The following is a 27,629-nucleotide window of genomic DNA, read 5'->3' as shown; positions in this document are numbered from 1 at the left end:
GCCCACCTTTGTAATCCAATCACAGTGAGGAGAGAGTGCATTAACTAGACAGCACACTGAACTAAACAGGGGATAAAGAACTGCTGCTCGGTAGCCTATCTTCCCTGTTTTAGGGAACGACTGTCAGGAATGTGCTCAGGTGGAGCTGGCAAAACACAAAGCCAAGGTGATCCTCCCCTCTCACTGACAAAGTAATGTTCTTTACACTCCAATTAAATGTATTTCTCTTTGTTTAATATTAAACTTTGATAACTGTGGTGTAAAACAAAGAACAACTACAGGTGTCAAGATCCTTGTTAGTCTTTGGTTTGCGCTTGTGTCCTGCCATTTTCAATTCAGACCACAGGTTTTCAATCCGAAACTGAGATTGCCATTGTGAAACATAGATTTTGTAGTCCCGCAACTATTTCTATTAATTTATTTGGCTAAGACTCACTACTGACAAAAATAACCTGGTATTTAATGAAATTCATTATGCCATTGATCTTAACAAAATCCTCTGGACCACTAGTAGCAAAACATCTCAAAAGCATCAACGATTCACTGCCATATTTTACTGAGGGTGTCAGGTGCTTTACTTTGAATGCAAACCCCTTTTGTTGTGCATGGCCAAAAAGAAAAATGTATGTTTCAACTGACCACAGCACACAATTGGAGTTCTAATGCTAGACATGACAGGGCCGGGGTGGGAACCAAGCGTGGACAGAGTGGCAGAGAGGCGATGTCGTGCACAGATGTTTATTGCAGGAATGGGCCGTCTCGTGGTTGGCAGGCAGGCAGAGGTCAGACAATGAATCAGAATCCTGAGGAATTGACTGGTTCGAGGTCGGGGGCAGGCAAAGGTCGTAACGATGTGGTCCACAAGGCAAAACACGTGTTGACATGGAGATGGTGTCTTACAGTTGATTTTGAGACTTGATAACACCAATATTCCACCAGACTGTGCCCTGAGTATGCTTAGTGGTATTTTCAACTGCTTATGTATATTTTTATACCCTTTATCTGATCTGTGCCAGTCAACAACCAACTGTTCAGTTGAAAGCTCTTTGATTATACACATGACGATGGATAACAAAAGGATTTTACAATCATGCAACCTGATATTTATATTGTTATACTCAATTGAATATGTTATGTTTGAGAAATGATTGTGCAGAAATTAAAGTACATGGTGAGTAGACTGCACCTTAGTATTCTGCCTAGTTGCGTGCACAGTTCATCATGATCGACACATTTGCAAAAACTATGAGAATCACCGGAAAAAGTCTAATCTGTAGCCACTCCCAACTTATTTGACCTTCTTTCATCAGCCGGCATCATCATTTCATGTGTTTCTCTGAAAGGACAGCAAACCAAACTGCAAGACATAGGAATGTGGCTGAATTATTAAAGACGCCAATTAGCTGGGCTGCCATTTAGATCAAACACACAAGGTGTCTTTCACTGCAAAGCAGTGGCATTTACCAGCAGCACTAGAGGCTTGTTAGAGGAGCAGAGTGGGCTGGGTGCCGGGCGGAGAGAGCAGAGTGTGAGGCGGAGCATCAAGCCATTAAAGAGTTGAGCTGTGCAACAGTGCTCTAACGAACGACTTGACACAACAGCATGGCTCAACTCAACCTCTGAGATGTTACTGCGGCCTGAACATACTCAGCAAGCATGCAGGAGAACAAACTCTTAAGACTAGTGTGGAGCGTTATTAGGTCTTATTTTGCTTCTCTTTCTCTCCCACTCTTTCTTTCTCTAATGTATGTCTTCAAAAGAGCGTAGTGGATGACCCCAGTCAACATAACTGTGAGCTGCTGATAAGGTTTGCACGGCTTACAGCAAGGTTAAAGTTATTGCATGGAAATGAGCAAAAGCAAATTAAATACATATATTTTAAAAACCCTTTACATTTCAATCATAGCTGCAGGACGGCATTAACTACAAAAAGCAAATGTGTCCCTCCACCATGGTAGATGATAATGGGATCTTCAGTTTGATTAGAGATCTCAGCCTTAACCACTTGTCACATCTGCTCCCCAGTACAACTCTCAATTCCACAGCAACACACACACCCACACACACACACAGAGGTACCCATCCAGAACAATAGTGGTGATTATGATAATTATTCATGCTTCATGTATCATAATGTATGAAGATAACCGCAAAAGGACCATCATTAAACTCCCTTTATCTTGCCATAATGGGGACTACAGGAAGGAAGATGATCCTGAGCTTTGGCTATATGAAGTTAAATGACTTACTGAGGCGGGGAGTCTGGATACATCACATTGACTTGTGATAGAGTCTCCACGTAGGAGTCAAAGTCAAATGCTGGAGGAAATTCCTCAATACAAGTCGACCTCAGCTCTCCGATGGAGCCGCCATACGAGAAGCCATCTGGTGCTGTTGAGAGGAAGCATAGATGAACACAAAAATATAGTTTTGAATAATACTTTTCCATTTTTCCATTGTTGACCTTTATTGATCTTACACCTGGCAAGATGTTTAAGTATTGCAGATTTCTTAAAAATGTGTTCCCATTTTGAAGTATTTGGCTTTAATTGGAAATGTCTGCTAAGATAATGGAAGTGTTTTAGGGTGTTGAAGTGTTTGTAAAGATTTAGCAATTTCATTTAAAGTTTTAAGACATACAGTCATGTGAAAAAGTAAGTACACTTCCTGGACAGTTGTCTTTTGTTTTATATTTGGAGACATGAATATCTGAGCTAAATACCAACCTCAAGGTCAATTTTATTTTAGGTTTTAAGACAAAGTCATTTGAAAAAGTATGAACACTTCTACATTTACCATCATTTAAACAATTCAAATTAGAATCAGGTGCAACAAAACTGGTGCAAATCATTAGAAAATAATTCCAGAATCACTCATAAAGTTTAGAAAGGTCATCTGTTTCTCCCATATGGGTGTGTGGTAACAGATCATGCCCAGATCAAAATACCTATCTGAGCCCCTCAGAAGAAAGATCATGGATGCTCATGAGTCTGGAAGAGGTTACAAAGTCACTTCCATGGTATTATAAATGCATCATTCCACTTACTGACCATCATGGAATTCATTCCAGAACATAAAATTCAGGCCAAGACCTGGTTTGAAAGAGTTAGAAATCTCTAATAACCCTAGGTAACATCAGCCTTATAAAATAACATTATTTAAATGATTTACAATTTAGACATTTCCGCCTGTGTTACTAAGCAGACCTAATGGTCCTAAAGACCATTGCCACAATCACTGAATCAATGTGTACTGTAAGTGTACAGTATGAGTCAACTGTCAGAAAGAGACTACAAAAACCTATAATTACCTATACTTTCAAAAAATATGTCTAATGTTTGCCAGCCAACACCTATGTAAAGACCAAAGCTACTGGAACAGTCTGCTCTGGATAGATTACTTTAATGTGGAGTTGTTTGGCCTCAATGCTTGACACCATATTAGGCATAAACTAATTATTGTCTCTGAACAGACTAACCTCCTACCAACTGTAAAGCACGGAGACAGTGGCATTATGGATTGGGGCTACTTTAGTGCCTTTGGCCTACTTTCAGGGCCTGGACAACATGCCATCATTGAGTTAACAAAAAATGTCATATTCTACCAGAGAATTCTTAAGAAGAATGTGTAGCCATCTGTCAAAAAGCTGAAGCTAAAACAAACATGGATCTTACAACAGGACAATGATGCAAAACACACAAGCAACAACAGAATGGCTCAAAAATAAATAAAGATATGGAATAAGCCCATATCTAAATGTTGTGGGGGGACTTCATCGAAACTGACACAGTCGAAGCAGTCCTTTAAAGAAGGGCCAAAAATTCCTCTCAGTCACTGTAGGAGACTGAGAGACAGTTACAAGATGCCAAAATGGGCGACACCAACTATTGAAGCATTGGGAGGACCTACTTTTTCTGCACTATAAAATTGCATTTCTGTGGATCTTTGATGAATAAATTATTGCAAAGTATAATCTTTCACAGTAATTTGTAAAATTAGGTATTTTTTATGTCAGTAGTGTCGAAGGGAACACATACACTCACCTAAAGGATTATTAGGAACACCATACTAATACTGTGTTTGACCCCCTTTCGCCTTCAGAACTGCCTTAAATCTATGTGGCATTGATTCAACAAGGTGCTGAAAGCTTTCTTTAGAAATTTTGGTCCATATTGATAGGATAGCCTTTTGCAGTTGATGGAGATTTGTGGGATGCACATCCAGGGCACAAAGCTCCCGTTCCACCACATCCCAAAGATGCTCTATTGGGTTGAGATCTGGTCAGTGTGGGGGTCATTTCAGTACAGTGAACTCATTGCATGTTCAAGAAACCAATTTGAAATGATTCGAGCTTTGTGACATGGTGCATTATCCTGCTGGAAGTAGCCATCAGAGGATGGGTACATGGTGGTCATAAAGAGATGGACATGGTCAGAAACAATGCTCAGGTAGGCCATGGCATTTAAACAATGCCCAATTGGCACTAAGGGGCCTAAAGTGTGCCAAGAAAACATCCCCCACACCATTACACCACCACCACCAGCCTGCACAATGGTAACAAGGCATGATGGATCCATGTTCTCATTCTGTTTACGCCAAATTCTGACTCTACCATCTGAATGTCTCAACAGAAATCGAGACTCATCAGACCAGGCAACATTCTTCCAGTCTTCAACTGTCCAATTTTGGTGAGCTCGTGCAAATTGTAGCCTCTTTATCCTATTTGTAGTGGAGATGAGTGGTACCCGCTGGGGTCTTCTGCTGTTGTAGCCCATCTGCCTCAAGGTTGTGCATGTTGTGGCTTCACAAATGCTTTGCTGCATACCTCGGTTGTAACGAGTGGTTATTTCAGTCAAAGTTGCTCTTCTATCAGCTTGAATCAGTCGGCCCATTCTCCTCTGACCTCTAGCATCAACAAGGCATTCTCGCCCACAGGACTGCCGCATACTGGATGTTTTTCCCTTTTCACACCATTCTTTGTAAACCCTAGAAATGGTTGTGCGTGAAAATCCCAGTAACTGAGCAGATTGTGAAATACTCAGACCGGCCCGTCTGGCACCAACAACCATGCCACGTTCAAAATTGCTTAAATCACCTTTCTTTCCCATTCTGACATTCAGTTTGGAGTTCAGGAGATTGTCTTGACCAGGACCACACCTCTAAATGCATTGAAGCAACTGCCATGTGATTGGTTGATTAGATAATTGCATTCATGAGAAATTGAACAGGTGTTCCTAATAATCCTTTAGGTGAGTGTACATATTCATGTCCTAATATGTTAAAAAAAAATCAGGGGGTTTACTTTTTCACATGACTGTATACAAACATTGTTATACAGAATCTGAAATAATAGCGACATTTCCTTTTACTGCTAAGGTGCATTGAATCACTAATCATCTCTTTATCCTCTGTTTGGTACTAATCAGTCATTATCCAAGTCTGACTACAGCAACAGTACTTAGCTTGCTGCCATGTTACTGTTACAGTAGTTAACTTACCTTTAGATTACCTTCAAGCTCAATGGTTGTTGTTGGCAAGATAATGTGTAACTTTCAAGCAGACATATATACAGGTGAATACTTCTTTGAACAAGAAGAATGAACGGCTTGACGAGACGTGCAGAAAACACCTCATGATTTCCGACTTTCCAGAACCAGCAGTGAAGTTGCTCCAACGAGGCAAGTTAATGATTGTTAAATGTGAGGGGAATTTTTGTTATTATATTTTTACATTATCTTCCTGAAATATTGTAACACACAATATGCAACGTGGCATTTTACTGTACCTAGAATGTCAATTATGTTTATGAAACCTGTCTAAGGGCTGACTGAAGATCCATGTATAGGGCTTTGATTTATGCCAGTGTGATATCATCTGGGTGCATCAGCCTTTGACCAGACAGAGGGAGAATGTTGCTGTCCTCAAACAAAGGATGCTCTTTCAGCTTTTTGTACAGTCTCTGTGTGGACTGACAATGGAAACCAGTCTACTTGACCAATAGCCTCCCAAAGACAGGTCTGGCTGGCTATGTACATACATTTGATTTAGCACAATAAATTGCTATTTTATCATGAAGTTATTAATTTATAAAAGGTTGTCTGCAGAAGAGCACTGGTTGGTTAAAATACCAGCTCTGAATAATGCCAAATTTGGCATAGAATTGTCATGTGGGTGAAATGAGTGCATTGAAGAACTGTACTTTATATATTCTATTAAATCAACCCAGAGAAATGTATCATGGGAAATGCCTGTGCCGTGTAAATTAGACCTATGAAATCAATCTGTCTGTAACTGACAACCTATAAAGAGAAGCCCATACAACGGGCTTTGACACAACCACAGTATTTGTGGTTAGCTGCCTGTAACTCACCATAGCTAGCGCGCAGGTGGGGGTTGCGCAGACGGCTGTCTTTGCGCAAGCTGCCCACGATGATAGTAACGCAGGACAGGAAGAGCACCAGGCCGATGACGATGCCAGCAACCACCAGTGGAGACACCAGCAGGCTGGCTTCACTGCCCCCATCGCGACAGTCTGGGTACTCATGGGCACTGCTCTGGTTCGAGCTCACTGCACGGTCCACCCACCACAGGTTCGGGCACAGCCACAGAACAGAGATGTGTTTTGAATGACAGAGGGAGAGATGTGAACAAGAAGAGGGAGGAAAGAGAGACCAGGGGGAGATGATGGAGAGAGGGGACAGGTGAAGAACAGTCATTCTTTAGTTAGTGATGAAGCAGAAATTCTAGACCTTTAGTGCACTGCAAACAATGACTGTCAAAGAAAAATAATATTTAGACAAAATGGCAGGTATCTTGAAATTAGTTGAAAAAATATTTTTTTGCAATTCAGACTTAAAATAAGGTGTGGTTTTCATTCGGGAAAGATTATTAATATTGAGCTGATATTGTTTCAGTGTCTCTCTTAAGTCAAAATAACTTGTCTCACCAAAAACATAACTCAAAACAAGATATTTAAGGCATATTTATTGAAACCGAGTGTTATTATATAATACAAATTTAGCTTGTTAAGGAAATATATCTTATTTTAAGGACTGTTCGACTTTAACTAGGAAACAGGATAAATATACTTGATAAGACTTAGATTTTTTTTTGCAGTGTGGCAGTGTAGATGTGAAATTATGCCTCTGTGACCATAAGGAGAGAGAGATATGAGTTGATACTTCTCATCATTCAAACACCTCACTGTGGAGTGCAGGTCAGGAACATTCCCCAGATTTTCATTCCTCAGTGGAGGAACAGATTCTCAAGTCTGCAGTGTTAAATATTTAATCCTCAACCCATTTGAATTTTTAAATACATGGAGTGGAACTTCCTGTCAGCTCAGGAGGCAGAAACCCAACTTCAACCATTAGCGGCTCTTCTTAAATCCATTTCATCCTTTTCGTCAGAACTAGAAAGAAACCAAAGTAAGGGAGTGCACACACGGACACACGAAAAAAAAGGAAAATCACTCAACACAACACAGATAGTGACACAGATTAAATATCCACCTGCGGCCTGATAATACACGCAGCCATGTACACTCGCCACGTCTGACCTCAAACAATCCTTTTGGGGGTCATCAACAAGAGACATGAAATCTAATCAATTTATTTATGAGTCTGTTTGTCCGAATGCTAATCGTATTTCCCTTTATTCATCTTTTCCCTGCTGAGGAATTCCTGTAAAATGGAATTAATACAATATTTGGGTTGATCGTAATTGATGTTAATCTTTTAATATGGGGTGTGTCAATTTGAAAACCTACAATAGCGGAGCAGTCTATAGCTGCAAGCTGTTGATGTATCTGTAGCTATGTTGGCGTAGCTTTGTGCCTCCCTGCAGTACCAATTCTCTTTGGCTGGTGGAGACATTGACATCACTGCAATGATGGCATCCACTGCAATGATGCAAACATTGACATCACTGCTAATTGTTGCTCCTCTTCTGTTGCTTTCGGGCTGATCTAGCTAAGTAGAATGATTCTACAAGCTTCTGAGTGCCTTACGCAACCCAACAAGCTAACAGGATGAAGTGATTCCTGTATTCCTTTATTGAGGTAAATTCCATCCCAGGACTTCCACCTCTAATTTAAAGGAGTGGTGAAGTTATCCTAAGGGTAATACATGTACAGTGTCTGTGAAGTGTGCAAGTCCAAAGTCTGTCATTAATACTGATCTGTAAAAGCTCTGAGGACAGCGTGCTAATCCAGTGAAAGGTCTGAAGGCAATAAAAGACAATATCACAGCATAGGTTAATGGAATTATACTACAGAGCAACTCATTATGGTTCTATGATTCACGGACTTGCTCACATACTCTTTTTCCAGGACTGTTTCCCCTGAGCTGATGCTTTATAAAGATTGATTTTATCTCAAAGGTGGCAGGCAAAATAAATGAGCAGAGAGTTGAGACATCAAAATCAATCATCAGATCAGTGATGCATTGAAATTACACACTCTTTCAAATAATTACCATATTATCTGATATGATTTCTGATTGGAGAGAGAAAGAGAGAAATGGTGAGTAATGGAGTGAAGAGATAAATATTGTTGCTATAGTCATCAGGTCAAAAAGCTCACTTAAAAACCAACTAAAACTGCATGATTAGCCTCATTGTAATTTAATGAGATTCTTCATTGCCCAAAACAGAGATAATTAGTTAGCCCTTGTGGTTTTGTTATTTCTATGCCTTTTAGACACATCATTACAGCAAACTGCTGCTGCTGAGTTTCAGAAATGTTCAACACAGAGCAGCATAAAACCATACAAGCTGTGCTAAAAATGTAAGTGGTGGATGATGATAAGTAACCTCCTAAACCCCAAGTTGACATTAAGCCCTTGACAATATTACTGAGAGAACAATAATGTAGCCTAATAAAATTACTTGCAAACAGTAAAGATTAGGTTTTCCTTATTAGATGGAACTGGTAAAATATACAACCTAATTTACCTAATAAACAAGTACACAATTACTATAATGTATAGGCTACATTTAATGTTAGTTACTTCTTGACTTCTAATCATTTGCACCGGTTTTGTTGCACCTGATTCTGATTTGAAAACAAATAAACCTGCATAAATTAGAAAGAAAAGTGAGATCTGAATAATCTGCATACAGAATATGGCTAAAGTCCATATATTTAGCCAGTCTGAAATTAGGTTTAATCTGACACAGGATCTTGAATTGATTATACAACAAGAAAAAGCAAGAGAATTGCCTGATGAGTGGAAAGTAGAATTGAAAAAGAGGACAACAGTATTCAGTACTATGTATCTTTTCCATTTAAGGGCAGAAGCTTTGACTGCTGATGTCCCACTTCCATGGCAATGGGTATATGGAATAATATACAAAACAAGTTTTGATGTTTCAATTCATTCCTTCTTGTTTAAACTATATTGCAAAACTATTTTTTAAAACAATTCTGAAAATGTGGGGAATTGAAGCATTGGTACTGTGAAGACTTGCCACAATGAAATAGAATCAGTGGACAATCTGTTCTAGTGCAGTCCAATGGCGGCAGACTTCTGGAGTCAAGTTCAGAATCGGTTGTTAGGTCATGGTATCTCTATATGAACATACAAACAGTACAAATTGGTGATTTAAAACTCATGGTCAATCAATGGAATTTATGGTTCTTATATGCTGCATCTGAAGAGATGTTATGACCGGAAATTTTCAAATATTTAGTAAAGCATCATAGCAAGACAGAGAGATATTGCAGAAGAAAACGATAAAATGCTAGAGTACTTTTAAAGATTGTTAAATCTCTGGAGTTTGGAGGGCTGGAGTTAAAGAGAACTTGAGGGTTATTTTTTAGGGTTTACACATTATCCTATGGGGCTATATATATATATGTGGCCAGTGAAGAGGGCTGGTTAGCCAAAGAAGGGTAAGATTAATATGATTATTATTAAACCTTTATTCTAACATGGAGCACAGACTGAGACCACAGTCTCTTTTACAGCTGGGCCCTGCGGTTACACAGGGTTCAGGTTCAATTATTAAAAACAAACATTAAACAAAAACACAGGGTACAGACAAAACAAAAATACACAGAGAACAGACAAAAACCAACATGCTCTCAGATAGCGCAAGACAAAGTACACTGACTTAAACACTGAGGTTATTCCCTTAGAGGCCTCAGGTTTTATAGTGGATATTGGGCTTAACGAGGTATGCAATGTCCCTTAAGTGTAATAAACTAAACAAATGCAGCACACAAGTCTTCACACAGTGGAAAGAGTTTACGAAGCATACATATATACTGAATACCCGACATAAAAGTAGCTTGCATAATTTGTTTTCTATTTGTTCTGTTTCTATAGAGGAAGACTAGCTTGATCTTTACCCATTTTACAGAGTTCATCAACAAGTATTTTAAAAGACAGTTCATCATCAAGCCATATCCCTAAGTATTTATATGCAGAGACTTGATTAATTCAAGAGCCATCTAAGCGCAAGTGTGCAATTGTATTTTCAACCAACTTTTTGGACATATTTAAAATCAGAAATGTGTTTTCTTTGCATTTAAAACCAGTTCAAGTTGTAAAAAAGAACCTTGCAGTGTCTTAAAATCTGTCTCCAGCTGCAATATTGCTTGATCAGCTGTGGAAGCAGTAGAGTACATGACAGTGTTGTCAGCGTATAGATGAATTTTACTCTCTTATCTCATCACCAACATTGTTTATGTAGAGAGTGAACCGGAGATTGTGGGACCCCTTTAACCAACTCCAGCTCCGACTGGGTGCCGTCTACTCTAACAGTCTGACTTCTTTCTGTAAGATAATCATGAAACCACAGGCATCCGGTCCTAGTCCTATTGATGTTAGCTTACTCAAAAATGTCACATGGTCTAGTGTCAAAGGCTTTAGACAAATCTACAAACATGGCGGCACAGCACTTACTGTTGTCTAGGACATTAGCAATATCATTTACAACACGTACAGTAGCCGTAGTTGTACTGTGTTTAGGTCTGAATCCTGACTGAATGTGGGTTCCCTTTGATATAGGGACAACATTATATGTACGTATGTCTGCACGCATTTAAAAATGTAAATAAAGTGTTAGGAGCTAATCCCCGGTGAAGACTTTTGACGACCGATTAAACAGTGGTTCATATTGATACTTTTCAATACTGTGCTTCTACTACTTTTGACTTATGTGGACACTCTGAAATAGACTTTTTACACAGTGTTTGGGATTTATTAGTGTTTGGAATTCCTGATCCTCTATTGGCTGAATTCAACGGTTTTCAGGGGGCAATATAAATAACAAAATATGTTTGGCCTGCAACAAAATTCAGTCAAAAAGCTGTTTAGTTTACAAGCTCTGTATTCTCATAAACAAATGAATAAACATTTTGGAATCCTGTCTTAATGTACATAGTACCCTTCTGTCAAATTCAATCTCTTTCATTTGGTTGTTAGTTAAAATTTGTATCATTATAATTATTATAATTATGTTCCAGCCACCCAACCATCGGTTCTAACAAACTTTTCTCCACCGCTGATTCTAGATGGCTAGCTTTGGTGGTATGGACATCCCTGAGAGCGCAGGCAGCAGCAGGGCCCAGAGCGCCACATGGCCCTGTCTCCAGGGCCCAGAGCGCCACATGGCCCTGTCTCCAGGGCCCAGAGCGCCACATGGCCCTGTCTCCAGGGCCTAGAGCGCCACATGGCCCTGTCTCCAGGGCCCAGAGCTGTAGCTAACGCCTCATGGATGCCTGGGGTCATCCAGCCGACGTACTTCACATTCGGAGACATGTCTGGGACATCATATTGTCTGTGTGCCCGAAAAGAATGTGCTGTGGAGACTTCTTCAGAGAATGTGACAGAGGGCGGGGGGAGTTGAATGATCAGCATTGATATTGGGGTAAAACATTTATCATTTTTAATCCCTGAATTTGTTTTTCTCATCCCTAACCTTTATTTAATCTTTTATTTCTTGTTGCTACACCCTCCCACCCTCACCCTCCCATCCTCACCCTCAGGGTATGGAAGCCTGCAGGGAAGATCATTGCTGACCTCTCCCATTCCAGTCACCCACAGCTCCATGTACTCCCCCGCAGGCAGGTGCCGGTGAGCAGTACAAGTCAACCAAGACCACCTGACCAGTTTCTGTCCCAGAGCTGTGGCCCGCAGCAACCGGCCATCTGTCCCACAGAGACTAATAAGACTATTCATCACAGCAAGCCACCTCTTCCTCAAACTGTACGAAATCCACTATATAAATGAAAATATTCTAATTAAAATATAAAGGGTGTTGGGGGAAAGATTTTATTTGAAATGGAGTACTTCATAAATAAATTAATATTGTCAGCGTAATCATGCTCATACAGTCGGTTTCTTTGCAATGATTTTGTCTTGTTTATTTTTGTCTGGACTTTTGAACAATTGAAATATAGGCATCGCCTTCAAACGATGGAAGAATACATGGGCTGATGGGGACCTTAAAACAAGCTGTGGGCCATATTTCTCCATCTCCAGCTCCATCTGAGCAGCAAGCTAGCTGCCAAATAGTAGTAAGCTACCCACATATCCCTGTCCAAAGCCACTAGACTGGGCATTTGTTCTTTACAGTTTAAACATTGGCAGGGAAGACAGTAAAAACAATGTGCACATCAACTAATTAATGTATACCATATACTATAATACCTCTCATATTCTTTTTTTATATATACTCACCTCCTATTGAATGTCAGTGTAACTATGTCAACATTGTGTAGATTTTGTGTCGTCTCTAAAACTATTTTTTTTATTCGAGAAACAAATATGGTCTACCACTAGCATCACCATTACACCAAGCAAAACTGAATGAGTAAATTGACAATGGGATTAAAGGTAATTCTGAAACTCCCAGTCCGCACTGTATCTGCCTAAATTGCCCAGAAAATAAACACAATGGAGCAGTTAAATTTCTTACTGATTTATTGGTCTTCAGATCAATAAGTTGCAGATCCAATGACATTCTTGGAGTTGGCTTATGAATGTATCAAAATGTAGCAACCGATGGACATTATCCGAAGAAATTATCCAATGATTTTTCTTTGTGGCAAAGTCTGCAGAGCCTCGACGGTTCTATTAGTTTTCTTTTTGAAAGACATGGCTGGAAGTGTGGACTCTTATTTAACACTGTATATCATAGACCCAATGCCATGATTTTGGTATTTTGTAAACAAATCTGTATTTTATACGGTATAGCTGTCAAACTGTTTGACCTTAAATAAAACTGATACATTTCACCATGTCTAGTTTTTATACTAGTTCACTCCTTTCTCTCTAGAGTAATTGCCTCTTCCAGTTTTGTGGTACAGCTGCAAAGAGTCGATAATACTTCTTTAATGTTCATACCTTTATCTCCATAACACTTTCTTAACTGCCTGTGTGGCATGAATTCCAAGAACAGTGTTCTTCATGAATGTCTTGGGTTTAGCCATATTACCATGTTGTAGTATTACAGCCTTTTCTTGTATTTTTCTTGAAATTTGAAATGTAATGTAACCGACAACGTATTGCTTCATTTAGAAATAATATTTAGAAAAACAGCCGTTTTGTTTTGGAGTAAGATAGTTAACCCTAATTGTTCACTGTGGCAACTCACCACACCTATTCAAAGGGGTTGGTTATTCTCAATTAGAACTAGTGTGCAAACTGACAAATATCTGTTTCCTTAAATGCAGAGGTATAGTAGGGGTAAGTTAGTTTTATATTTCTGGGGAAATCTAAATGTTCAGAAAAGTAACAATTCTGTTTTGGATTTACATAAAAAAAATTGGTGCCAAATCAAAAAGCATTCTCTTATGCCCGATTAACTGAATTCTCCTATTGCTCAATTGTTCAAAGTTGTCTCTGATATTTTTTTTTAAGATTCCAGTCTGATCATCATTAGTAAAGTTCCATATTACCTTTTTAATTCTGTGCACAATAAATTTTGTCAATATTTTAGTGCTGCAACACTGAAGGTTTATGGGCATCAATTTTTTTTTATAGAGACGGTATCTTGATACGGGCCTTCTGGCATCTGCTGCATTAGGAGAGATGATCACCCTTTTTCTGTGTGTCTGACGGTTGCCATTTATATATGAGTAATTCAAATGTAACAGTAATGGATTTTTCAGGAGTTCAGAAAAAGTTTGATTTATTTATTTTGGGATGCCATCAACACAAAAGGTTTTCTCAGTTTGAAAAAATCTATACGGGTCACACTCTCCACCCACTCGATGGTTCAGGAAATTAAACGGCCACTCATTTATCCCACAGACATTTTGACAAATGTTTTAGTTATAGTGCTTCCAAACACTGAATAGGTCGAACATCTCAGTAGCAAATCATTAATAGAAAATATTATATTTGTTATTTATCTTTTCTTAGAAAATGTAGGTTGCAAAACCATTCATTCATTTCACTATATATTTATTTAAGAGGCGGTGCCTTTACAAGAGATCTGTCAATCCGTCTAGCTTGACTAAGCATCCTCCAAGTGCACCTTACATATTCATAGTTTTGAAGCCTCCAAATGTTTGACAATCCTCCTAGGTTGCTACTGTAAAAAAGTATCTGTCCTTAGCATACTTACCTGGTAAAATAATAATTTGGAGGGAAAAACCTGTGTGGTTAAAACCACCACCACAACAATATAATAGAATTATATACATCGTGGAGACTTAGATGGTGATACAAAATAATTTTGGTTGTTATTATTATTACTATAGATTAGCCACATTGCTCTTTCCTCAACTAATGTATTTATGCCAATCCATCTTCCATGCAGATCTACCTAAATGGATTGGACCTTAGGATTGAGATTTTTTTTTTAATAGGATTACTCTTGAATTCCTTAATCCATTAATCCATTTGAGCCTGTCAACAGTAAATATGGTATTTCTTCTCTTTTTGTCATTTCCACTTCTTTTTTATTATAAAACAAAAATAATAGAACTAGCCTTAGTGAATTCATCCATCACTATGAGTTGTGTTTGAGATGCTTTCCATTAGGCTTACTGATATTCATTACCAATATCACCAGAATCCTGCTCTGTCAACTTCCCTTATTGTACTCTGATGGATGTTTTATTAAACATATAGCACCAACTGGCTCTAGTTATACTCTGATTATTCTTCAGTACATGTCCCAAAATACTATCCCCCCATCAAGGTGGTGTAGTTCACTAAGAGAGAGGAAGAAAGAAGGAAATGGAGCCAGTGTGTGTGTACGGCTGTGTGGGTCTGTGGTGCAGATGACTGAGTGACATATTGTCAGGGCCTGGGTCTATGGAGCATTATTATTATGTTTGATTGCTGCTCCTCCATGCAGCAGTAAGTGGTGCTGACCTTCTCCAAACTGCCCTTGGGCTCTATAGGCCTTGCTGTGACACAGGAGGACCTCACAGAGAGCACGCAGCCAGCCCACCCGGAGCTGAGGGTCGTACCAGGCCAATCACCAGTATTATATAATCAACTCTCCTTGTAAATATTGGAACCTATTTAAATGAGAGACAATTAGCGCCCCTTTGATTACCAGCAGTACATCTGCAAAATTGATGCTTACATAATATGTCCAAAGAATTTGTGTTATTAGATCATTAATTCAGCAAAGGTCTCAACATGATGGTGAGGAATCTAGTTAAATGTTAGAGAAAAGACTAGACCAATTGATATACAAGTTAAACGTTGACACGCTAATTACTAAAATAGGTGAGACATGAATGAGGTAAAACACAAAGAGTTTAGGACAAACTCTTGTTTTGGTTCAGCCTACGACTCTAGATCCACAGTTAAGAACACTGCCACAATACACTGCATCATTGTGGCAGTACTGATTCCTGCTCTGCTCCTGAATGACTAAAGTGAACATTTCGCAAATCAAAAGTTGTTGCTGTTTTTCATTTTCTTACACACATTCATTTCGCTGTCCTTTCATTGGTGTTGAACACACCATTTCCTTTCCATTCTCGTTCACCCTCCCTTTCTCCTGTGGGACTCATTCCAGTTTTGTAGGACATATTACAGTAATTATAGCCCACATATAGTCCAAACACAATGTCCTCATGCTCTACCAATGAGGGGAGTTGATTCCCTAGTCAAGAGTCATGAGATTGCAAAGCATTTCTCAGTGTTGTTTGCTCCCATAGTACCTTGCTCCAATCCTTCCACCCCTGCTATCCATTGAGCAATAACTTGAAACATTGATAAAGCTGTCATTTAAATTCACAATATAATTCCTCCTCAAGTTCAGTGTAATCCAAACAGAGCCAAGAAATGCACACAAATACTACAGTATATCATTGTCCTTTCTATGATAATATCAACTGCTTTATGGTAATTCCTTGAATATGAATGGTAGTGCATGAGTGTGTATCTGTGTGTGTGTGTGATGAACCAAGGCAAGGAGAGAGAGAAAAATGAGTTTGTGTGAAAGAGAGGGAAGAGGGTGATAGAGCTGGATAGGTGATTGTAATAAATTGTGTCTGTGTGATGTTTGTGCGCCCTGTGGGGTTTGCAGGCCTGGCCCCAGCTGCAGAGAGAGTGGGAGAAGAAAACAGAGCGAGGGCATCTTTCCTGGCACATTATTCTGGTTAGACAGAGGAACTCAGAGGCTGTACTCTCATGAGATGCAAGAATAAAGAAGTGTTGAACAGCATTGCTGCTAGGAGCATAATATAAAACTGGGATGTGAACCAAACAATATTAAAAGGAACATTACCAGCATCTCTAGCTTGCTCTCAGAGGAGAGATAACAGAAACAAACATGTCTTTAAAATCTTATGAAGTCATTTGTTTCTCTAATGATGGATTTATGTTATAATACACATAACTTTAATGTAAATTCAGTGATTTTTTTGTGTCACAAAAGGGCTATCATAGTAAATACGTTAATGATGTGTGACATTTTGAATCCATTTGTTAATTTGACTATGTTAATCGTATGTCATGAAGAGGCCCTTTTAAGCAAAACACACAACATGAAGAATTGCTTCATAGTAATGCTTACAAGCTTATATAACTGAATACTGGGAAGCTCTTGCCTAAATAATACAATGGTTATGCACAATAATTCCAGACCTATGTTTTGCTTTCTGACAAGGACTTCTGCATATTGTTGTTTGGGTAGCTACATTGATAATTACATCACATTAAGATAATTTAACTAATATCACCTTTAAAAAAGTATAGCTTAATTAAATACTGTATATTTACTCTGACAAAGTATTTCACTGCAACCCAACTGGTAAAAGAATAATTCATCTGAAATGTCATAGACTACAGATAGCAAGAAAATAACACTTACGATTCATATGTTAACATAATGGTATGTAATGTTTCAAGTTAGAATTGGGCTGTTGTGATTCTGAAAAAGAAAACAACTGCCTACGCTACTCCATCCATATTTTCCTTTCTTGTAGCAGTTTTAATTACATTATTAGTTGAAATGCACATAGTTATGGCATGGGCATGTTTGGCTGCCAATGGAACTGGTTCCTTTCCTTGTATTATATAGTATGTTGTGACTGCTGACAAAAGAAGTAGGATGAATTCTGAAGTGTTTAGGGTTGTATTATCTGCTCAGATTCTGCCAAATGCTTCAAAACTCATTGGATGGCGCTTCACAGTGCATATGGACAAGGGCCCGAAGCATAATGCAAAAGCAGTAAGACAAAGAAGTGGAATGTTCTGCAATTGCCAAGTCAATGACCTGAGTCCAATTGAGCTTGCTGAAGGCAAAGCCGAAGGCAGAACCCCCCAAGGACAAGCAAGAACTGAAGACAGCTGCAGTGAAGACCTGGCAGAACATCACCTGAGAAGAAACCCAGAATCTGAGGATGCCTATGGGTTCCAGACTTGAGGCAGTCATTGATTGCAAAGGATTTGCACCAAGTATTAAAACTCACATTTTAAATTATAATTGTGAGTTTGCCCAATTACTTTTGAGTCCCTAAAACTCGGGGGCTTTGTATAAAAATAGTTTTAAGTTCTACACGGTTCATACAATAATTTTGAAAGAAAAACTTACATTAAAGATGAAAGTCTATCTTTAAAGCACATCATGATTGCTTCTTTTCAAAACTGTTTTGGTGGCGTGCAGAGCCAAAATACTAAATTGTGTCACTGTCCAAAAAAGTACAGACCAGACTGTATGAGCAAAACGGGCTGTGAATTTTTTTTATTTATAGTACAACCTCTTAATCTTTCATTCAAAAAATTTACAAAATTCACCATGTGATGTAAAACAACTGAAAAAAAAAATCTTAACATAAAACAAATATAATTCTCAAATATTTGTGTGCTAAATATTCGCTCCCCTTCATTTAATATTTTGTGCAACCTGAATTTTCTCCAACCTGACTTTTCTCTGAGTCTTCTCCTATAATGGGTAATGAGGTTGGAGAAGACATAAGGCATCTGGGACCATTCCTCCATACAGAACCCCTCGAGTTTCATTTCTTGGACATTGTTCTTCAGCTCATCTCACAGGTTTTCTTTGGGGTTTAGGTCTGGGTACTTGGATGGCCATGGCAAAACCTGGATTATGTGGTCAGTTAACCATTTTAATGATTATGAGGTGTGCTTTGGATCCTTGTCCTGCTGAAAGATCCAACCCAGGCCCAGTTAAGGTTTGGTGGCAGAGGCAGTCAGGTTTTGATTTAATAGCTGTTGGTACTTGATGGAGTCCATGATACCACGTACAGTGGGGAGAACAAGTATTTGATACCCTGCCGATTTTGCAGGTTTTCCAACTTACAAAGCATGTAGAGGTCTGTAATTTTTTTTTATCATAGGTACACTTCAACTGTGAGAGATGGAATCTAAAACAAAAATCCAGAAAATCACATTGTATGATTTTTAAATAATTAATTAGTATTTTATTGCATGACATAAGTATTTTATCACCTACCAACCAGTAAGAATTCTGGCTCTCACAGATCTGTTTGTTTTTCTTTAAGAAGCCCTCCTGTTCTCCACTCATTACCTGTATTAACTGCACCTGTTTGAACTCGTTACCTGTATAAAAGACACCTGTCCACACACTCAATCAAACAGACTCCAACCTCTCCACTATGGCCAAGACCAGAGAGGTGTGTAAGGACATCAGGGATAAAATTGTAGACCTGAACAAGGCTGGGATGGGCTACAGGACAATAGGCAAGCAGCTTGGTGAGAAGGCAACAACTGTTGGCGCAATTGTTAGAAAATGGAAGAAGTTCAAGATGACGGTCAATCTCCCTCGGTCTGGGGCTCTATGCAAGAACTCACCTCGTGCGGCATCAATGATCATGAAGAAGGTGAGGGATCAGCCCAGAACTACACAGCAGGACCTAGTCAATGACCTGAAGAGAGTTGGGACCACAGTCTCAAAGAAAACCATTAGTAACACACTATGCCACCATGGATTAAAATCCTGCAGCGCATGCAAGGTCCCCCTGCTCAAACCAGTGCATGTCCAGGCCCGTCTGAAGTTTGCCAATGACCATCTGGATGATCCAGAGGAGGAATGGTAGAAGGTCATGTGGTCTGATGAGACAAAAATGTAGCTTTTTGGTCTAAACTCCACTCGCCGTGTTTGGAGGAAAAAGAAGGATGAGTACAGCCCCAAGAGTGGCTCCGTAAGAAGCATCTCAAGGTCCTGGAGTGGCCTAGCCAGTCTGCAGACCTGAACCCAATAGAAAATCTTTGGAGGGAGCTGGAAGTCCGTATGATAAAAATTACAGACTTCTACATGCTTTGTAAGTGGGAAACACTGCCGATTTTGCAGGTTATCAAATACTTGTTCTCCCCACTGTAGCTGGTATGGTATGGTTTATAATGTCAGTTACTTTATTGGCAGTTTTCACATGACATCACGGCAAATGGGAATGCACACTTCGCAGGCAAAACAAACTCTCCTTCCATTGCCCATCATCGCCAATTCAAAAACCTTTACTAGTTATATACTTCAAAATGCCAGATGGTTGCAGTTCCATTGGATGCTCTAACCACATACATACTGTATTTGCAATCATATCTACATTTCATTCATCAAAATACAATTATTAGCAAACATTATTAGCTAACATTAGTGAGGCTAGCTAAACTTTCTTGTTAAACATATAGCGTTAATAACAAAGATAATAGGTGAGAAAATCGCACCAATCCAAACTTTTCCACAGCAACCCAGACTTGGTGGGTCATTTAAAAAGTAGGAATGGTTTACCTGACATTGGGAAAACGTATTTTATTACCGGTATTTGTCACACGATTCTGTGTTATACTGGCTGCACTACGCTACACTTACCACCCATAGAACCAATGGTAATTTAGGTAAATTAGCACTAAACTTCGCTTTGACAATTAAGAATTTCTTCTCCTTCACCTCCCAAACAATTGCATTATTGTAGCAGTGTAACGGGATGAATTCTCCTCAAGCTATATGTACACATCCCCAAAGTTCCGATCCGGCAGAGATGGTGCTGTTTAAATGATATAAATAACGCAGCGGGTGCTGTATATGGGTCACAAGTGCCTAAGACTTGCAGTGTGTTTGCATACCTTTGTTTTTCATGTTTTGTAAGGTGATTTAAACGCTCATGGGCTATAAAAGTATTTGACCCACTTGTGCAGTAGCTCCATAAAATTCTGAGTGTTAGCCGCCATGTTTCAACAATTTTTTGCCCGCCAGGCTGTCAGAGCAAACACGTGACTGAAAACTATGAATTTGTCAACGATGAGCTGATGATAATTCTGACATGAACTTCCATATCCTTGCTTTTACTGAGCTTACATTAGCTGGCAATTTTGTTAACTTTTACAAACAATTTCTCTTTCTAGTAATATAATGCAATGTTTTTTTATCATCATACAGCAATCAGTTTGTAAAGCATGTTATCTTTTGAATCAAAGGGCTAAAACCCATTTGCTGTGTGATGATAAAGACATTGTATAACTAGAAATGGAAATAATTTGTTAAAGTTAAGCAATATGCATGGTGGATGTGGCATGATGTTTATCTGATGGATGTCTACAACATTTATAGAAAGAGGAAGATCTCGAAAACCAGAATACAGAACATAACTCTTAAAAGATAAACATAAAAATACAGATCAGGTTAGAAGTCTATGTTTTGTGACACAAATTAACCACTGTGCAACACAAATAACGATTTACAAACATTGGAACATCCTGGAAGCCGAACCCACTCTTAAAGACGTATGCAAGACTCCTTCCTGTTTGGCTTTCCGACAAGCACCAACCATCAGAGACTGCGCGGTAAAAACAAACCCGCCCAAAACGTAATCTACCTGGCTCTCGGTCAAAGGAATGTATGGATGTGGCGGATGTGCCTGTTGCAACAACACAGCAAATAAAACATCCTGCAACCACCCATTCACCGGTAAAAAGATTGCTATATGCCAATACATTAATTGTAAATCCATCCACGTTATTCACATGCCCGTGCGGACTTGCTTACATTAGACAAGACAACAAGATCGTTAAAACTACGTATTGCAGAACACAAAACAGCGATCCGTACAGCAACATGGACTACGCAATAGCAAAACATCACCGGAGGCAAACCATGGATCACCAGCAACTCTAAGATTCACGGGCATAGAAAGGATAATCCCTTCAAACAGGGGTGGCAACATCTTGAGAAGACTGACGCAAAGAGAGATTTATGACCCCCAATGGTTTAAATGATGATTTCACATTAAAATTGTTTTTATAAAAAAACATTAGCAATTTTCGAAATGAGTGCTTAGCACTAGAAAATTATTAAAGCTGTGGGCCTACTGTATTTGTTACTATTTACAATAGTATATACGAAAGTCTGGTTCTCTATTTCTATGTCTCTATGATTCTATAATTGATTGGGAACGTGATGCCTTGACGAACTTGGTTTGATTTCAGCTGTAGCTGTATATGTGTATATATAGGTTTAGACCTTGCTCAGCATAACTTGCTCTGAAGAAGGCTCCTTATAGCCGAAACGCGTCAGCTTTTGTGTCCTCAGATGTGACCAATAAAACAAATTAGTTAAATGTTTATACGCCATCTGTGTATTTACTGGGATGTGGTACCTTACTCATTTTTGAGTTACTATTATTTTGTGGTCTGTCTGATGATATGGTTGTCCATTATGCTTTCCATAGAACTACACAATCCACAAGATAATGTCTGTCCTCTTGTTATTCTACATACATGCCAAGGCCACATCCAGTACATGATTTGGCCGCATGAGTAATTACTGGGACTGTTGTAATGGGACTACTGGAACTATTATCATCCCAATAAATTACATCAATGTCAGTTTTAAATAGAATATATAAAGACTATACAACAAAAGTCATAGTGACCAAGACATTGAGACATCAGACTGAGCCTGTTGATCAACCTTGACTGGATGTCTGGATGTGTTCTGGTAACTGTACTACAGACGACAATGAATATGTATAAGTCACATCCATCATTGAGTATATTGAGTGATCTGTCGTGATGGGCACTGAACCAGCGGGAATACTCAGGAGTAGATGAAGGTTGTTGAGTCACATGTGTATTATTATTTAAATGTTTTATTTGTATCCTATATTTATCCAGAGGTCACTTTAAGACTGTCATCCGTTTTTAAGTGAGTCCTGGTAAAGAAACCAGCATGCAGAGTAAAAAACATGACAAACCATAATATGAAAACACTACATAAAAAGCAATGATGCAATGGGAGAGTTTATAAGAGCAGGTTTGCAGTGGCTCTCCAGTCTGTGAATTAAAATCTACAATCGAAATGAAATGATCTAATTTCAGGCCCTTCTGCCATTTTTCTATTGGGGACATTACATCAAATTGAGTTTTGAGACACTAGGCATAATATCCATGACAGTAATGTGAATAAAGTGCCTACAAATATTGGCAGTCGTCCTAGAATTGCCTGAAATATTCTAGTATCTTTCGCCTTACAGCTAAGGATGGTAATTCTGCTAACTGAGTGTGTAACATATATTGTGTTTGTTACAAATCTGAGAGCAGTGTGTTTAGCGTTGAATTTGAACTCAAACAATGAATAACAGGTTAAGTGTCAGCTTTTATTAGAGGGTATTTACATCCATAAACCATGAATCATAGTTTATTCAGATACCAGCAATGAACTCCAAAGACAAATGCAAAGACAAAGCCTATAATCAAGGCTAGACATTGACTGCTCTCCTGTGCATGTTCTAATGATGCAAACGAACACACCTGTTTAAGAGAAAGATGTGAAGCCAATTTGTACAAATACTCTGTCCATTAAACTGGAGGTACTATGTACAAACATGCTGTTTTATAAATGGATGATCCAATATGAATAAAATGTCCTAATATCAAAGCTGACATTCAGTTATTTAAACCAAACAGCATTGTATAGTTTCAAAGTGCTGGTATACAGAATATCCTCTCAGGGCGATAACAGTATTCCCTGACCCTGTGGACATCCTCTCAGGGCGATAACAGTATTCCCTGACCCAGTGGACATCCTCTCAGGGCGATAACAGTATTCCCTGACCCAGTGGACATCCTCTCAGGGCGATAACAGTATTCCCTGACCCTGTGGACATCCTCTCAGGGCGATAACAGTATTCCCTGACCCTGTGGACATCCTCTCAGGGCGATAACAGTATTCCCTGACCCTGTGGACATCCTCTCCGGGCGATAACAGTATTCCCTGACCCTGTGGACATCCTCTCAGGGCGATAACAGTATTCCCTGACCCAGTGGACATCCTCTCAGGGCAATAACAGTATTCCCTGACCCAGTGGACATCCTCTCAGGGCAATAACAGTATTCCCTGACCCTGTGGACAGGGCGTTGGGTCTCACTGGCAGGCCCGCAGTGCCAGGATGTGAAAACATTGTTCAGATTTCTGCACTAAGCACTAAGAAGTTTCTACTGTATATTAATTCTATTGTATATTGACATTAACAATACGAAAATATCTCTCTTCAGTCACCTCTAAGAATGTATATTTTGAAAAAAAAGGGACTATGGGAATCTTTTTGTTTACATGGATAATTATTAGATTGCCCTGTTACAAATCAGCTATCCCCACAAACTTAAATTACCACAATCTCCCCTTAGCAAGAAGTAAACCACTCTTAGAGTGGAAGACCATCTGATGTCCGAGGCCCGAGCATTGACTAACCGAGAGGGCAGTTCTGTGTCTCACATCATGCAAGTGTTCTTACTGACCTTCCTACTCAGTGCAAGCAACACAGCATCCCCACGGGACTCTGATTCACAGAGATTTGTCACTTGCATTAATAAATGGCACAACTATTTGCTCTTTCCCTGAGTGTGTCCCACGTGGCACTGCCAAACGGGGGAGGTAACAGAGGCGACAGGCAGGGACACATCCACAATTTCCCTCTCCTATTAACAAGAAAACGTGTCGGAAGTCCACAGTGCTTACCAAAAGAGGTAGGTGGGGGGAGAAAAAGAAAAGTGTAAATAAAGCAGAGTGAGAGGAGAGGACTGTCGAGGGAAGGAGCCAAATGATTGCCCTGCCTTTGCCGGGTGACAGCATTTCTCCTCTAATCACAAATGTGTTCCTTCAATGCCATGAGGGGGCGAGATGAAGTCTTATGAAGACAGACACAGAGAGGAAATAGGCCTTTATGACCAGTCTGGATGATGGACAGCACTGCGTGGAAAAGCACCGCCGACTTTTATAAATGCTTTCCCCACAATCCATTCTTCTAATGTAAGGTAGAGCCTGCTTTATTGAGCAGAAATTGATCATAGACACACAACAAAGCACACACAATGCAGTGGACTGCACTTCGAGAAGCCATGTTTTCTACTTAAAACGACAGACAATAATAAAGGCAGTGCCACGGGTACATCTTAAAGTGTTGCTACAAGGCACCAGGGATACAAGGCAACACAACACGACTCTACTGTTAAAATGTCATAATTTTTTTCAGGTTAAAATTAGTCCAAATAAACAGCAGTTTACTGATGGATGCTTCTACCTCAAGGTGTTTTACTTCAGGATGCCGTTCTGTAGTTGACAAAGGAAGGGCTATTCTGTTTCTGTCTGGTCCGATCTGTTTGTGAGTTGGCAGTAGCCGGTCGGCAGGCGCTAAGCACTGTAGCATCCTGCGGTATTGAGGAGATGTCAGGTCTGATTCTGGGCCCTTGGCTAAAGCAGTCATTAGGCAGTCATGTCAAATCAAATCACCAGTGAAGCAACAGAGGATCTCTGGGTACCAGAGCCTCTCATACCCCAACCACTACTCTACTGCAAGATCAGGCAGCCAGGAGATGGGCATAACACTTGGGGGCGGATGGGTCATTTATGAGCAGGGCACTACAGGATTTGACACCTACTAGCAGGAATACAGAAACCTGTTACAACTGACACTCCCACAGCACATGCTTGACAACAGCAGTTTGGGGTGTGATGGGACATACTAATGTTCATATGGAGATACTACATCTGTTTATATGTAGTGAGCCTCCACCAGACACACTACATCTGTTTATATGTAATGAGCCTCCACTGGACACACTACATCTGTTTATATGTAGTGAGCCTCCACCAGACACACTACATCTGTTTATATGTAATGAGCCTCCACTGGAAACACTACATCTGTTTATATGTAATGAGCCTCCACTGGACACACTACATCTGTTTATATGTAGTGAGCCTCCACCAGACACACTACATCTGTTTATAAATACTTAGTAGGTCTCCACCACAAATACAAATCCAAGCCACATTAAAACTGTAGTCACATTAAGTCTGTAACCAATACTGTCATGAAAGCTTTAGTCACGTGTGATAACAATATTTGATAATTTCACCCATTACTTGCAGGTTACTAGTGGGTGGTAAGGAGTCATTCTCACACCTGGTGGGAGATGAACTCTGTTGGCTGGCTGGGTGAAGGATGGTTTATAATGGATCTGATAGTGGCAGTGATGTCCCCTTATTTCACATTCTGAAGGAAGCCGCTGGGGCTGCGATGTCATGTCACTGTTGCTCCCTGACGTGACTGTTCCTGGGGATGGGACTGCTGTTACTGGGCAGTCTATCTGTCTGTCAGCCAGGCAACCATCTCCACAGCAACCCGCCCAAATCAATTTAGCATGAGACTGATTCAGCAGCTCAAGGTCGTCCTGCAGCACAGCCATCAGATTCATGTCTCGCATAACAGCTGCTGACCGGGCCAGGGCACAGTGTGACTGGACCGAGCAACAGCTCCAGCAGACCAAACACTGAAGAACACACGCCCAGAAGACATCTCCCTCTCTCCATTAGCCACTCTCCAGATCTCTCTCCATTTCCCTCTATTTCCCTCGCTCTGTTACCCAAATTGCCAGGACACAAAAACGAAGTTATGTAGAAAGAGTAGACAGACATGTGAAGCCAGATTTCTTATTGCTTCTCGAGTCAATGTGATAAAGAGAGCCAACCACAGTGTGTTTTAAACTGCACATGGTGTGACCTATTTACTGTTTACTGCAGGGGTCTTTGCTGTTTTGTGGCGTTAAGAAAGGACCCCCGATATCCGACAGTGAAACCCAGAGGCTGGTGTAAAAACAGAGCAAAGAGTCCACAGAACAACAGAAAGCCAATAGACATTAGTCTCTACCACTTCGGCACTGCAACACCATCGATCACTATGATATCCCAACCGATATACACGAAAGAGATAGATAGCAATGGACGCTATTTTGCAAATACACATATGAAAGATTCATTGAAATTGTTCATTGAGATAAGCCACAGATAACGGTTTATACAAAAATGAGTAATCTACGGTATACTGAACAACAAATTAATCCTGCCTGTCTCAGAAGATACAAACTAGTACTGTGTTTCTGGAGACAATGCCTTTTATCAAACAGGGTAATAGTAACTATCTTTTTCACAGCCCAATATAAAATGAATATAAAGGGAAGTTGGATATGATTGGATGTGGGTCACAGAGCCATGGAGGGAGAATGAATATCTGGGTCAAACTGGATGATAAAGGCTTCAGTCCCTGTGTTTTCAGTCTCACCTATTTAAAAAACATAGAAGGGATGATCATTATTATGACAATACTACTCGTTCATTTACCAGGTTTGTTGTGTTGTTGTGTGTGTGTGTTTACATACGTGCACATGTCATGGTGACATCACCATGTATGAAAAGGCCAACACCATTTGATTACTTCACTATTAACGTAATGACAAAACTCAGTGTAACAGTATTAGAGTAATAAGATTTTTTTTTTCTTCTTTTTTTTTCATTAGATACAAGTCCTGCTATACACTGTATATTTTCTATTCTGACAAAAGTTTGAGAAGACTCCAAATCCCTACAACATCTCTACTGAACTGCTCACTTTCAAAGGGATGTTAGAACATTTCAAAATCCCCCTTAGTAAACATCTCTTTTACTGTTCTGTTAACTCCTGCCAAAATAATGTACATTTACCTATATTAACATTGCAAATGACAGTTTATTTTGGCCATCTTAACTTAGTTTTATAGAGTGAACTACAGATTAGACAGTGACACATTTTCTGGGCTCTGTATTCAAGAACTTGGAAAGATAAAATAAAAAAAGTGTGGGTTTAGAAATGCAAACTGCTAGCTTTAATGTCAGGGTATTTTCATTCATATCAGATT

At 39.5% G+C, this 27,629-nt stretch overlaps 1 protein-coding gene across 1 annotated transcript in view; it reads right to left on the bottom strand.

The window, feature by feature from the left end:
• The window catches only part of bean1 (brain expressed, associated with NEDD4, 1), a 62,029-nt gene that overhangs the window by 20,853 nt on the left and 13,547 nt on the right, over positions 1 to 27,629 (bottom strand). The window contains exons 5-6 of the mRNA XM_020052058.2: positions 6,371 to 6,568; positions 2,250 to 2,391 (exon numbers count right to left, since the gene is read on the bottom strand). Coding sequence (XP_019907617.1) covers positions 2,250 to 2,391; positions 6,371 to 6,568 — 340 coding nt within the window. The remainder of the gene's footprint in view (positions 1 to 2,249; positions 2,392 to 6,370; positions 6,569 to 27,629) is intronic.

Source organism: Esox lucius, chromosome 2, assembly GCF_011004845.1.
Source record: "Esox lucius isolate fEsoLuc1 chromosome 2, fEsoLuc1.pri, whole genome shotgun sequence".
NCBI classification, from domain to species: Eukaryota; Metazoa; Chordata; class Actinopteri; order Esociformes; family Esocidae; genus Esox; species Esox lucius.
Note: the sequence above shows the minus strand (reverse complement) of the source record. Positions and strands in the feature narration are given on the sequence as shown.